The sequence below is a fragment of the Triticum aestivum genome, chromosome 4A, assembly GCF_018294505.1.
Source record: "Triticum aestivum cultivar Chinese Spring chromosome 4A, IWGSC CS RefSeq v2.1, whole genome shotgun sequence".
Taxonomy (NCBI): domain Eukaryota; kingdom Viridiplantae; phylum Streptophyta; class Magnoliopsida; order Poales; family Poaceae; genus Triticum; species Triticum aestivum.
In genome coordinates, this window is record NC_057803.1 from 58,874,323 (window position 1) to 58,889,116 (window position 14,794).

The 14,794-nt window shown below is 43.2% G+C and overlaps 2 protein-coding genes across 2 annotated transcripts; both read right to left on the reverse strand.

Moving 5' to 3' along the window:
• Positions 1-1,235: 1,235 nt before the first annotated feature.
• LOC123085117 (conserved oligomeric Golgi complex subunit 6) lies at positions 1,236-7,076 on the reverse strand. Its single transcript, XM_044506708.1, has 11 exons — positions 6,693-7,076; positions 6,539-6,591; positions 6,069-6,216; positions 5,833-5,940; positions 5,149-5,216; positions 4,604-4,727; positions 4,348-4,494; positions 3,923-4,183; positions 3,559-3,843; positions 2,681-2,824; positions 1,236-1,959 (listed from the first exon to the last, which is right to left on the reverse strand). The coding sequence occupies exons 1-11, from the start codon at positions 6,906-6,908 to the stop codon at positions 1,444-1,446; spliced, it is 2,070 nt and encodes a 689-aa protein (XP_044362643.1). The 5' UTR covers positions 6,909-7,076; the 3' UTR covers positions 1,236-1,443.
• Positions 7,077-7,302: 226 nt separating this feature from the next.
• Positions 7,303-14,032, reverse strand: LOC123085115 (nuclear pore complex protein NUP133). Its single transcript, XM_044506706.1, has 8 exons — positions 13,728-14,032; positions 13,398-13,522; positions 11,524-13,302; positions 10,428-11,143; positions 9,410-9,568; positions 8,947-9,265; positions 8,433-8,500; positions 7,303-8,129 (listed from the first exon to the last, which is right to left on the reverse strand). The coding sequence occupies exons 1-8, from the start codon at positions 13,901-13,903 to the stop codon at positions 7,584-7,586; spliced, it is 3,888 nt and encodes a 1,295-aa protein (XP_044362641.1). The 5' UTR covers positions 13,904-14,032; the 3' UTR covers positions 7,303-7,583.
• Positions 14,033-14,794: the final 762 nt, after the last annotated feature.

Genomic DNA, 14,794 nt, shown 5'->3' on the forward strand with positions numbered 1-14,794 from the left:
TCACGGGCGCCCGTTCCCACCACAGGCACAGTCACGGCTAGCTTGTTACATTCTGCATCAGTGATCCCTCCACCGTGGCCGCGCAGGCGTGGACCGGAGACCTCGACCTCGGCCTCGGGTAGCCGTCCCACCCTCTCCACACGCTGCGCCCACTTGCCGTGCGCCGCATGCCAACGCATGGAAAAATCCCGGGCGGGCCAAACGACGACCCGGGGTCCGACGACGCAAGGCATGCAACTGGTCGTTTTCTTGTCCGGGAAACGGGTAGTGGAAGTGCGCACGTATGCCCGTGGCCTTAGATTAAGAGAGGGGACGTGACCTCACAGGGTTTTCAGGATTAGGAGAAGCTAGTTTAGTGGCACCACGTACTAGGGGCGGCTAGAGGCACCCTAATCACGTAGGATGGTGGAGACACCCACCTAACCGTGCAACTATCTGCTTCATAATGCAGTTTAATTTGCTCGTAGGGGGACTAATTAATCAAGGTCAACCTACTCTACGGTGCTGATGAGCAGCTAATGGATGGGCTGTGCAGTATTCAACGAGGTTGATGCTGCTATTGCAAGCCACGCTACTCCATAATTTAAATTAGTTGATTTGATTGACTGACTATACATATATCATATTTTTCAGCTGCCTTAGAGGAGAAAATTTGATCACAAAATAAGAGGAAAACATGTTGCCAAAAGAAAAGTAGGAGGAAAACAAACAAATGTACACTGCCGACAAGCTTGAATACCTTTTCAACCATACCTGGATAACCTGTCCCTGATAGCATTAGTTATCCCCCAAGAAACGGCCTTGGATCCTGATTAGCGGCGGCTTCCACTTTCCACACCGGCCAAAGTTCCGAGTTCCGCTCGTCGCTGCAGTCAACAGCTACAGCTTGCATCCGCCAAATCAGCACGAAAAAGGAGATCAGATAGCGGGGGGCCACACACAAAGTTCCATCAAAATCAGCTGCTCGTCTGTAGTAATAATATTGAAAGTAACACAGTAAGGATGCAATTAATTCCGACGTTTTGCGGAAGGTTACAGCGGGAAGGAAAACAGTGACATCCTCTGCCAATTTGCTCATGAGAGCCTCTGGTCCACTAGCAGTTGCTTGACTCTAGTTGGCAAGTTGGATGCAGTTATTCGGCATCGCTTTCAACCCTACACAAGCAAGAACCAGAAATACTGGAATCTGGTTTCATTCATCTTCCACCGGAATGCTTCTCTGACACTATTGTTCATCCGACAATGATTCATGTGGTTTTATAAACAAGCAAAACTGTAATACATGAGTATCGATATGATATAACAGTTCACCAAAGGTGTGACCACTTCAGTATTTCTCAAGAAATTGCAACCTCAGATTTAGCAGGTAGTAATATACATCACAGTGATTCTGAACATGAATCTCCTCTCATTACATGTATCAAAAGGTATGGTGTGTGGACCTCAGATTTCCAGTATCGTTCTTATCTGCTCAGGCGAATGCTTGACCAACGATCTTGGGTCAGGATAACAGTTCTTTGGATCCATCACCGCCCTGTAAATGAGCTCGTAAGCTTCTGCTAGGGCTCTCGCCAAACCGTAGCACGCGTCTGAGCGTAACCTTGGAACCTGCAGCTGCTCGAATTCCGGCAAGGAGCCTTCTGTTCCAGTCACAATACCATAGAATGCCTTCAAGCATTCCAGAAGCATTTGTGGTGATGTCTCCACGACATCTGCCAGAGGTCTTGCATCGTCATTGCCGTCAGTGGAGCTGTAGTTCTTTAGGTATGGCATCTTACTTGACAATCCACATTTACTGAGAATGCTATCAGCTTCTTTATCTACTAAGGCACGCGTGTGTGTTTCGATCATAGAGTGAAGGTTGTTAACATAGCTTGTAGCAACCTCCTGATCCATCAGTGGTTCCTCAATAGCTGATAAGCAGTTGATGAGGTAAACTTTGGACGAAGATTCACCACTCTGTACATTGCATGGCATCATGTAAGGAAAAGTACTGAAATTACTTGGATGTAAGCAAATGTCTACAAGTTGATTTGCACAGCTGAAGCGAGCTAGTCTACCCAGTCAAAGGCTTAAAGCAAAAAGGTTTCTGATCCGAGCATAAAAAATCACAGTTTCTTTAATCTGATCAGTGCCCAAAAGGTTATGAAATAAAATTGAACACAAAGGCAATCATGAAATCCACAACACCGGCTGTTTTTCATAAAGCCAGTTATATTTTTATTCTGGGATCATAAGGCGAGTACTAAGGAATGCAAATTGGGATTGCATGCCTATCAGTATATGTAGGATCAGCTTGTCAATTACTAAATCATAAGTGTTTCCCATGTCTAATAGTGCTAGCCACAAAATGATTGGAAGTGTTTGATCTTATCCATCTCTGCCCCGCTAGTTGTCTCCTCTTTTTTCTCTACAGTTTGCACTAACAAAGGTGCCAGTTTCACTGTTGCAGCTACAGGGAACTTTCTGAAATTTCTTGACTTGTACCATCTGTATTTTACTAGTCTAGTAACTGTATAGTGTGTGGTGGTGACTGGCAACAGAAAGAAAAAAGGCAGTCTGTTTTACTAGTTCAGTTCATGACCAGAACAAAAGTACAAAGGTTGCTCCACAATAGTCACAGGTCCAAGGGATTCACATTACGATGCACGTGGCAAACAAAAAGAATTATGCTACTAACCAGGACCGATGTAGATGATTTCTTTGATAGAATAGCATCAACTGAGATTGAATCTCTCTTACTTCCCATAGGTTCAGAACTAGTTCTACCACGCCGTGCAAGTGCACCTTTTGACTTTTGTGCCTCTGCGGCTTGCTCACACATCTGAAGAGTAGGTCAGGAAGTCAGGATTAGCACTAACAGTACCACATGTAAATGAGGACTCCCTATAAACCACAATGCAGATAACATCACATTCTGTGGTAACAAGAATAAAGATATAACAAAACTACTTGTAAAAGAGAAGAACAGCAAATATGGAACACCTTTTGAACCGATAGCGCATGTCATCTGTAGTAACTGGCTCCACTAGAACATACTAATATATTAGTTTCTACAAATCACAGGTACTGATGCAATGCAAAATGTGTAAAACGTACACACTTGTTATTTCATATTAGGTGCAGTCTAGCGTTACTTTATACTATATGATTACCCAAAAAAATATCCACATGGAACAGCACCAAAAACTTCTAGAATGAAATGAAATGTTTTGGAAGTGACACTAAAACACATAATTACTTTGGAGATATTAAGCAATTGTGTAATACTGATAGCTTGCTTGAACTGAAGATAACTTGATGGTGAATACAGACACTGAAATACTGCTAGTTTCAAGAATTGTCCCATAACATCACAGTAGACATAGAGGATAGGAAGATAAATCCTATTATTACAAAAATAATAATACAGAGTGCTCAGTGGATACTGGATAGGATAACAATTCAAAATTGCACCAAGGATAAAAATTAGTCAGATCGAGCAATAAATTTTCAGCTTGCCGGACATGCTTTTTAGACATCTGTACAAACTAAGTACACCGAATGCAGAAATCTCACCTGAATTATAGGATCCAGTATTGCAGAAATGACTGGATCAAAGTTTAACCCTTTTCCAGAGGCAGAAACCATCATGCTATTGTAGGTACTTATGAGCTCAAGCAACAGAGAAACTCCCTCCCTCACTGCTGGCGGGGGAGAGAGGTCAACCGCAACAAGTGGAGGATATCGCAATAACTTTTCTCCACGGCTCTTCAGGATGTTGAAGAATGTCCGCTGTGTTGCATCTCTAAGTGACCATATTGTATTGCACAATGATGTGTCTACACCCAGCAGTTCTGATATCTAGAATAGAAAAGGACCATGTGTGAACTGAATAAATCTTAGCTTTACTAAATGGCCAGAACTAGAATTTCAGACTCACCGTGTAACCATAAAACTCCAGGGTATTACTAAGTTTGTAAGAAACTATCAGACTTGGTTGTGACTGCAGAACTTGCTCAACTCGAACTTTAAACGGTCGGCATGCCCCTTCAAATATTCTATCGAGAACAAAAGTGAAATCAGATTCTCCTTTGGATGAATCACCTTCTCTTACAGAATGACGACGATTAGCTGGACCACTGTCACTTATTGCATCCGGATCAAGCAGCGCAGCTATAAGCTCTCTTTCAGATGCAAGTGCCTTCAAACATTAAAACCAGAAGTTCAGAAAGGCTAAAGGACTATCTTTAAGTTGCAGATGAATGATGCATATGTGTGCATGTTATTTGAAAGGGAATTTATTTAACAAACATTAATTAGCTCATTGCATACTGACTATTAACAAGGATAGACCAAGGAAATCACCTGATGCAGCCATCCCAGCATATCGCCAACATAACGAAGAGGATCATGAGCATGCACTTCTATTGGCCTTGGGAGCCCTCCGGGTCCACCTCTAGTAAGAGCACTTATGAACCGCCTGAATAAGGCATGATGCCTCATATTGGCAACCTATGGATGTGGACAACTAAACTATCAGACACCATTTGAATTAACTGCAACTTTACTGTGTATAGAAGGTAAACTCAGGTATCATGACTATTTACAAGGCATGGCATACCTCTTCTGCGCAGTACTTGAACAGAACAGGCCTTTCCTTCAGGCACCGAACAGCCTTCTTCAAAAGTTCACTTACTTCAGGATTATCAGTATCACCTAGTTTTTTACACTCAACTTGAACCCACCTGATGACAGGGAAATTTGAATTACGACACTTCAACATAAAACATCAATTGATGATATTATATAGAACACAGCACAATAGCAAATTCGAGCAAGGTATTTGGCAACAGTTCATTCAACAGTACTTATCATGAGAACTTAATTATTTTTCAGAGTGCCTAATGAATGAAGTCAAGTACAGATGAACATTGAACACTAGCTTTACAACAGTAGGTAAGGTCAAATTAGAGCACAAAACAAGAATTACAAAGTTAAAAAAAACAGCCAAAGGAAATGTTAGGGTACCATATTGTCAGTAGCAGTAAAAGCAATCAAAAGCGGTGAGTGGAAATATATCTCCAATATGCAGTAAAAAATAAAGACATCTAATGTAAGGAAAAGGAACAGCAAAAGATTAGATGACTATAGAAAGATAGCCAGTACCTGCATAATCTTTCATAAGCTCCTTCTTGGTACACGGACATCATATCCATAAGTTCCAAACCAGCACGCTGAATAAATATAAAATAGGGCATTAACACAAATATTCTATGGAATCAGCTATTAGAAGCAGGTTCCCAGTGTCAAAGCGTCTAGTTCTTGGTGGAGTGTAGGGTCATACCCTTACGGGCCCATTCGGGTTGCAGGGCTTTTTTAGGATTCCAATAGGATTTTTTCCTGAATATGGCATTCATTTCATAGGACTGGAGGAACTAAGATTCCTTAGGATTGTGTCCATATTGGCCTAATTTCTGAGGATTCTTAGCATTATGTGAGACCTCATGGAAAATTCCTAAAGATTGGAGTGGACAGGGCATCCAAATCTTTTACTTTTCCTATTGCTTTGATCTGGAAATCTCGTAAACCAAATGAGCCCTACATAATTTGAGCAGACCATGTACATGCCAGTAAATGGATTAATAGAACTCCATACTTCCGAAAATACAAAACTAAAAAAATCAAATTAAGATATCCTATTAACTGCTTTCACCCGAGGAAGAGCCTATTTATGACAGACAGCTGAAAAACCATTCTTCTAATTGGGTTGACTGGCAAGACAAAATGTTGATGTTGCTGTGATCTCGAAAATTAAGGCAAGAAAAAATCTCAAGGACAAAGTGAAAGTACCTGGTGGTGTGTTCGCAGCAGAACCTTGCAGTTCGAATGGATTTCTTGGACATGCAGTAGTGCCTTAAAGAATTTCTCATCTATATCTTCTTCCCGGAGTGCATGTATCTATTAAACATAAGGTTCTGTGAATAAACATACTCCAGATTGCCGTGCCACTAAATGGGCAAGACATCATACCATAGCAACCAAAGAATCATTGGAACAACTGATTTCGTTTAAGTAGAGAGTAGTACCTCTTCATTTGAAAGTTGGTAATCCCGCAGGAAACATGATACAATTTCTTGGCGCTGAGTGATAACCTCAAGTTCTTGTTGCAACCTCTCCGTTGTGCTGATGATATCCCCTGTACTTGCACTACAGCTGCTCAATGCTTCCTCAATCCTAACACAATGGTGGTGAATAGCATTCAAGTTAAACCGGTTGATCCTGGTAGAAACCTTTTGCATCTACAGCTTAACATTATCTATATTTACTCCAATGTCTTAGTTAGGACCAATAATTAACTGCAGGTCTACATCTAAACTCACAAATGTTGCAGGTTTTACGGTCTCCGTTGTACTGAAAACATGTGTTCACACAATGTGACAATTCCCCTAAATCTACAGGTTTGAGCTGAACCTAGTGCAAAAAATATCAGAAAATGAACTAAGGTTCCATTTCCAGGCAGGCGGAGCAAAAGAGCAAAATGCCAGAATGGACTCACTTCTTCCAGGAATCGTCCAGCGCGTGCACTTCCCCCTCGACGCGATCCAACGCCTGCACGCGAACAATAGAAGGAAAACGAGCAATCAGGTATCAATCGACCAACGGACGACGTGCGGAGGAGAGGCGGGCAGCAATGCGGCAAGAGCGCGCACCTTCTGAGCGGGGAGGGAGGCGTCGAGGAAGTGGCGGTTGATGGCGAGCGCGCGCTGCTCGACGGAGGACTTGAGGTTGCGCCGCGCCTGCGGGGTGTTGTGCTCGTAGAAGGTGGAGAGCGCGCCCAGAGAGGCCAGCAGATCTGGGCTGTCCGTCCGCGTCTCGAGCACCTTCTTCAGCTTCCGGGACACCCCCGGCGCCAGCGCCGCCGCCATCCTGCCCCGCTTGGCCGCCGCCCGGACGCTGCGCGCAACGCCGCCGAGTTCGCGATCTCAATTCGAAGGTGATCTTCCCCTCCGTCCTCCCTTCCCTTCGGCTGAGGAGTTTGGCGATGGCCGTCTGGGATCTGGGGGAGGTGAGGCTTCCGCCGTGCCGCCGTGGGTCTGTCAGTGTTGGGTTTGAAGGCAGGCTCACTTAGAACCCACAAGAAGCCCGGCAAGTAAGTGGGCTTGCACCACCCACAGATGGGCCACAATTCTCGGTTCACACTTATTTTCTCCTACCACTGTCACTGGAAGAGTGTTTTTGCTTTTTCCAACTCCGCGCATCAATATTTTAAGCAACAAAACGCCAGCTAGTTGTAGTATCAGAATTTCTCAGAAAAAATTGTAGCACCAGAAAAAAGAGTGACGCATGCCTCAATTTTCAAAACACAGCTCGAGCTAAAAGAAAAAGGCAAGAGCTGACAATGTTGCAGTCTCTACAAAGGTTTACAGCCGACAATGGGCATCAGTATCACAGTAAAATTTACTATTGCATGGCCATCACGGAGTAAAATTTACTACTATTCCAGTCGACCAAATAACCCCGACGATTGCATGGCCACACAAAGCAAGAGCACTGATGATTTGGAACTCCAGCCTACATACACGCCTCCCTCTCCGGCATGATCATGAGTCCATGTCCACAGGCTCATCTGCCGGGGCAGCATAGGACAGCTCCTTGCCCATCACCACCGCCGTCATCATCAGCCTACCGGCGTCCGGAAAAGCGTCGTGCTGCATCAGCACCTCCTCCACCGAGAAGCACTTGGCCTCCAGGCCTCTCGCTTGCACGTCCTCTTTCCTCACGGGGAGCACCTCCTCGAACGTGCCGTCGAACACCACCGCGTCTGAGCTGTAGCACAGCCTCGAAGCGTTGAAGAGGACCGTTCCCTGAAGAGATTCTTGGATGACCTCGTCGCTCCAGCCTTCTGAAACTGATGCCTGTGAGAGCTCGACCCAGTCATCCTGGTCGGCTGCGTTTGTCCAGCAAGCCTCTAGAAGGCCTTTGTTGGAGCTTCGGAACGAGGAGCCTGTCCAAGCAAATACTTCGAAGGCTTTGAGAGAAAGCTCGCGGCCTCTCTTCATGCACATCTCGATCAGTTCTGATGGCGGAAGAAGCTTGCTTGCATGTTTGCCCTGTGCATATTCTGGATCATGCTGAACAATCTCTTCCTGTAAAGAAAAGGTAAAGATTATTTCGTCAGCTATGCGTTCTGACTTCCCTTAGAAATGATAAGGCATCCAGCTACATGCCATCAAGCAAGTTATCCTCTTTTGTATAGCTTGAATATATTTTCATCAAAGATAAATAAAACAGCATTGTAAAACTTTGTAGGAGTTCAAACTTGGTAGTACTGCCATGCCTCCAAACATGGAATACTTCAATACATGCCCGTTAACACTGAAGTCTGGAGGCAGATAATTAATTATAGAGAACAGAAGTAACATCATCTTTTTCTGTTTAAGACGCTTCACCTGAAGATTTAGAATCCGGATATCAGCATCTATCTGTGCAACCTTCACTTCATAATCAACATCCTTACCTACTTGTTAAAAACTGCAATTTGTCAGGAGTCCATTTACCACGAAAAGAACAGAACATATCATTGAAGAAACGGGAATTAATACAAAAGAATGATGCAACATTCTGTTCCTTAACAAAAATTATCTTCTAGAAAATCAGGCATTTCCTGTGCTGCAGAAAGTTCAGCAGAATCATGAAATAAACTCTTACCATATAATAAAAGGTTAAGCAGCACACCCATAAGAATATGCAACAGCTACAAGTCCTAAGCATGTGAAAAATTCAATGATGGAGAGAATTATAGAATTCATCGCATTTATTTAGCACTTGATAAACTACTGCTGTCCATCTTAAAAGTGATACTGGAAGCCAGTTTTACATAAACTTATTATATAATATGTGGTTACATCAATCATGGCATAGCTGGAGGTATAGAAGGAAAATATAACAGAAGAAATAGTTAACCTGCTGTTGCAGCAATTTTAGAGAGATAGAGAAGACGTCTTCTTTCAACAAAGGACAGCGACTTTCTGGTGCTTGTTAGGTCAGCATCTTCTCCAGGACTTGAAAGCAGAGCACAGGTATGAAGAGTCTCTGAAGCAGTTGAGAACTGATTTAAGCATATCTCATGAAGCCACAAAAGATCGCTGCGGTCTTTCAGAAAATTAGCTAGCTCTTCCTGGAATTCTTCTCCCAGCCTTAACAGCTTAGCGTAATGCCGACTGTTGATTAGCTGTTTAAAAACGTAGAAACTGAATCCCCCATGAGGTCCTATACTATCATGCTGCAACATAAGATCAACATAAGAGCCGTGTTCCATAACAATTTTTTGGTCGAAAGTGGATAATATGCTAGGTCACTGAAAAAATATACAACAAGGCATAAAAATGATCCTAGACAAATTGGGGATATGATCACATGATTTTACCATAAGATTGCGGAGGAGAACCGTATCACTGATATCATAGCAAATCTGCCACAACGTTTGGTACCCTTCATGCCGTTTAGCTGTTGCCAAAATAGGAGAAGTGACCTCTCTAAATATAGATTCTTTCAGATCAGGATTGTCATTGCCTTCACTTGACTCCTGGTAGATATGGGCATGTATTAGGTAGTACCATATTAAAATCAAGTAAAACCGAAGAGCCAACATTGACAGTGTTTATAAAATGAGACTCCCTCCGTCCCATAATATAAGAGCGTTTTTGGCACTACACTAGTGTAAAAAACGTTCTTATATTATGGGACAGAGGGAGTACATGTTAAGTATGAACGCATCATGTCAAGAAACTGTCAACAGCAGATGGGCAATCCAGAAAAATGTTGAGTTAATTAAATTACAAATTGTCCAAATAGGCCTTTGCCATGGTTCTTTTTTATTTGGAATGTCATTCTAGCTGAAACTGCCCTTTGTTACTTGATGTCAAGCTATCATCCACTATATTGATGCATACAAACTTACATTCATGTCAGATGAACAAAACATACACTGATACATGTGCTATGATCAGAGATTACTAGTCAATGCATGCTTGTATAGTCCATATTCACTTCAATGAAAATGACACTAGGGGAAATCAACCAAAGAGCCAACCAAGCAGCAAACTACTAAAATCTCATCTGAATGTCGATGTCGCAGATTGCGTAGTGAAAGGGTGAGTTGCTACATAAATAACAAAATGCTCCAGAACTACCATTGCATACATACAAGTATAACACAAGTTTGAACCTCAACAGTCCGCAAATTGGTACGGGACAGCTGATAATCATATAAAATAAGCTATGGACCTAACCACACCATTTTCTGAGGGAATAAAGGATAGACTGAATTCTAAGATAGAACAATAAGATAAGAGTACAAGGAAATAAAGAGACATCATGAACTTGCAAAATATAAACACGCAAGAAAAACATTAAGAACATAGTGGCATAGAATTAGACCAAACCTGATATTTTGCTTCTATAATTTGCTTTGCAAGGTCATAAAGGGATCCAAGAAGCTCATCTCTCCGTTCACAGTATTCTTGGGCTAGCACACCATGGTCCTCCCCACGTTCAAATTTGGCAGTTAATACACCAATATATCCCTCCAGTAGCATATCTGTGAGTCCTTCCAGCTGAGACCATAGATTAGATTTCATTGGCATGCCTGCAGATCCTGGTTCTCTCAAAAGCTCCATCACAGATGATGCCAGATTCCAGATTCCAGACCGCACTACAGGCTGACTGTTCCATGTTATCAGCCCTTCAGGAGAAGGATACCAGTCCTTGTACTCCGCTCTGTAGTGTAATGCTGCCTGAACTAAGGTCACACAGGCATTTGATAACTCAAGTGCACATTGCATCTGAACAGATGGGTGTTCTTCTCCGGTTATAATATACCGAAGTTGATGCGACAAACAATAAAATAGATCCTCTATGTCAGAAACTCTACTGTAGAAAACTTCAGCATTATCACGATCCATTAATAGAACAGTGTTCCGTCGAGCTTTCTCACCGACCAGCTGAATGAGATTCCACAGTGCACCAGCAGTTGGAGTTTTGGACTGTGGTGATAAACGTGTGCTTGAACTCTGCTGGCTAAGCGCATTTTGTAATTCTCTAAGATGGATCATTCCAGAGAGCTTTTCTCCATGTTCCATGACACTTAGCATTGCAGCTCCTATGGAATAAAAGCATAATGAAAATTATTCGGTCAGAAAATGAACTCATAGAACAGTATCAGTTCCCCTTACGTCTATATAAATTGATATTGTAGTCTCTAGGTCCTATCACATTGTTACAATTACAAATTTAATGATTTAAAGAGAAGGGGGAGGGGTGTTCTAAGACAAATGCCTAATGATGAACAGATACTATAGCATACACAATATACCATAATAGAAAGATCACATCAATTCTGACAACAATGTGCAATATAGATAGCAGAGGCAAGAACAATTAGTAACATAACCAATGGGTCCGTTTGATTATTTGTAACAGGGATAATACGAGTCCAAAATTTAAAAAAAAAAGATAATAATGGCAAGAGAAGATCCATACTTTGTTTTGAAGAGAGTTCTTCATGGCACTTGGACAAGACAAGAAATTGAAGGAATTTCTCATGTTTTTGACGTTTCTCGGCAAGGGATGAAACAATAGTTGAAGCAAGAAATTCAGCTTCTCTAGTTGTTGTCCAGTGCTTAGATAATGTGTTTACAATAGATCTGCTTACTCGAACAAATACGTTCATCTCACCCTCTTTCTCAAATGCCCCTGCTACTCTAAGCTTTTGAAGTGCCTCATGAACAGCGCCTGACAAAATAAAATCATGAAACAGCCTATTAAGTAACATCTCAGCCTCTTCATCAACCACAGCCTGCTGGGCTACGCCAGTTAATGCTGGTCTTTGCCTGTCTCCAGCACTCCAAGCCTCAGAGCTAACTCTTCTGGGAACAATACTGGCACTGAATGCTTGACTTCTCCTTTTCTCTTCAGCGACCGCTTCATTACAGCTACCTTTTCGTGATAAGCTGCGCTCTGGAGGCTCAACCCCACCTACTAATACAGCCTTTTCAGGTATTGCCCAGATTCCTGCCTTTTCTGTCAGAACAACCCAAGCTCCTTCATCCCTATCCTCAGCAGATGGGATAATGGAAGCATCAAAAACCTTTCCAGCATCCCAAGGCAGATCAAATTGATAGAGTCGGGTAGAGCCCCTCCAATAGATGGCCACCGTTGCTTTTCCATCACCTGATAAGATGATCACTGAGCCAGAAGGCTTGCCGCCAGTTTTTAGCCTCATGGAGAACAAAAATTCTTCATCCTCCACTCGAGCTTTAGGAATTATCACCTGAGCAGGAGCTTTTTTCTCCAAAAACCTTTCGCGTTTAACCACATTGTTTTCGGATGGAAACTTTTGGTTAGATTTGTACAGCATTGTCAGAAGTGAATACTGAGTGTAGTTTGACCCACTCACCCGGTCTTTGCAGAAGGTAGCAACAAGAATATTAAATTCCTTCCCGCGCTCATCTATCTGCATGTCCAAAAGCCAGATGTTCTTTTGACCAGCTATGTCCTTTTTTATGCCCAACTCCCCATCACTACCAACAATTTCCTGAGACCCTAATATTTTTACATTGATTCCATGCAAGAGTGAGATGCCCCAACATTGTATCCCCTGGCTAGTCAACAAAAAGAACTTCCGTTCAGCAGCCTCGGATGATTCATTGCTTGGTAGCCAAACCAAGGATCTTCCACCATTATTTTTCTGAGAATGATCAGTAGCATTATCTCCTAATGTATCACAATGGACTTCTCTTCGGTGAATTCTCAGTGGTGAACACTGAAACAACCATAAAGCACCTGTTGGCTCAGAAGCAATCGCAATACATTCATGAGCAGCTCCTGGAACGGAAGCTGCAATTACCGAGTTAAACCTGTAACAGACAGATATGGCATCACTTGCAGATGTGTCACTGTGGCCAAATAAACTAAGAACTGGACCCTTGCCACTACTTTCATCATAGATATCAGGCCAATACGCAATAGCTTGTGTTCTTCTGTTGCAGAGGATAACACCAGTTGAACTTCTTCGGTGCAACATATCTCCACTGTTCCTTGTTGATGGACCACTACTATGCCATCTCATGATGCAAACCGTCCACTGGTTACCAGAGAGGGGTTTTCCGTCTTTGTCTCCCACAAGCGAAGACGGGATCTCAAGTGCAAGACAATCTTTTGCAACAGCAGCCAAGTAGCTCCAGACAAAAAGCTCATTTCCACATATCATCCATGCAAGGGATGTCTCTTTGTCAATGCCACCTACAAGCATGCTCTTGCCTACAAGGGATACATAAACGGCATCTACAGTTCAGAATGGTAGAAGCAAACTAGCAAAAGAAAAATTGCGCGGGCGCCCAAGAGAAACTAGTTACCGGCGAAATTCCTCTGCAGAAGGTTGGCTTGTGCATTCCTCACGACTTGGGGAAACTCTGCTACGCGCACTGGTTGGATCTGGTCAGAATCGCCGGCCCTGTCTGTTTGCTTTGATGTCGAAATCCTGAAAATTCGCACAGAGAAACAGAATTTAGAAACATCATACCTCGGCGAACTGTGTCAAACTGTGAGCGCGCTAGCCTATTACGGTGAGGATGGCAAAGGGGTTCCTGCGCATCGCTTGCTTCCGGTGCCTCGACTAGATACAAGCATACGGCGAAATGCGGCGATTCTGGTGAAATCGAAGACAGGTGAGACGGAAGGGTCACCTGGCGAGGAGGGAGGAGGTGGTCCATGGGGCCGGGGTGCCGGTGGCGGGGCGGTCGGAGAGGATGAATCCACCAGGGGAAGGGGAGTGGGCGGGAGCGGGAGGAGGGGGTGAAGGGGTCGCCTCCTCCTTCTCCCTGCGGTGGAGGTGGGGTTTCCGGATCGCCGGCGAGAACATCTTTGGCGGCGGACGAGCTGTGCTGCGGCAACCTCAAGCTCTCCGACTAGCCGGCCTTTTTCGGCGCTCTCTCCGGTAGGCTAGGTTTTACTAGTGTTTTGAGTTTCTTCCTTTTCTCTCTTCTTTGCGTTTTGCCCCTCCTTAGAGATAGAAATACGGAGACGCTAGTTGGAGCTAAGGGCCTCTGTGTAATACATGGTTTTAAAACCAGAGAAATGGAAAAGGTCACTTCCTCAGATATGATTATTACGACTCTTCATGCAATCCAAATGCATTATTTAAATTTTATTTTTTAAAAAAGGACTCACTGCTATAAAGGTTCCCAAACGACAAGCGCCACACTTGAAAAAATTATGGATCTGACGTTTTTTACAACTAAAGTTATCATCTGAAAAGAAAAACAAACAAAAAAATTTGAAGCTTGCCATCCGAAAAGGAAATTGCCATCCTCGTGTCGCTAAACATGGCATAGAAAACGATCGGAGTTGCCATATGTTCGTGCCACACTTGTGTCAGTTATCAGGATCCTAAGGTTTTGTAGAAGTACAAAGCACTCCAAACATAATGCAAATTACATCAAGGTCATTGGACCACCGAATGAGCACTATCACCGCTACAACAAACGTCGACGCATTCTTTTCGCCGCTCTCATATCGAAGCCAGTCTAACCTTGTTGATATAACCAGAATTTTTTTGGGCATGTGCCCCTAAGGACCAGCGCCATGGAGCTGCAGCATCGAAGTTGAATCATTGAATTGATTTAAAGAACCTCACACCAAATCTCGTCGTCGCGTACGCACGATGAGAAGCCCTAAACCGTTGGCCCGAGGAGCTGGCACGAATCTATGTCGGAGCTTCGTCTAATCCATTGATACGTCTTCGTCGTATCTA

Coding starts and splice junctions, on each gene's coding strand:
- LOC123085117 (XM_044506708.1), bottom strand. CDS start 6,908: ATGGCGGCGGCGCTGGCGCCGGGGGTGTCCCGGAAGCTGAAGAAGGTG. Junction 4,184..4,347: donor TGCTGGGATGGCTGCATCAG/GTGATTTCCTTG, acceptor TAATGTTTGAAG/GCACTTGCATCTGAAAGAGA. Junction 3,844..3,922: donor TGGAGTTTTATGGTTACACG/GTGAGTCTGAAA, acceptor TTTCTATTCTAG/ATATCAGAACTGCTGGGTGT.
- LOC123085115 (XM_044506706.1), bottom strand. CDS start 13,903: ATGTTCTCGCCGGCGATCCGGAAACCCCACCTCCACCGCAGGGAGAAG. Junction 9,266..9,409: donor TTCTCCTCCGCAATCTTATG/GTAAAATCATGT, acceptor CTTATGTTGCAG/CATGATAGTATAGGACCTCA. Junction 8,130..8,432: donor TCCGGATTCTAAATCTTCAG/GTGAAGCGTCTT, acceptor TTTTCTTTACAG/GAAGAGATTGTTCAGCATGA.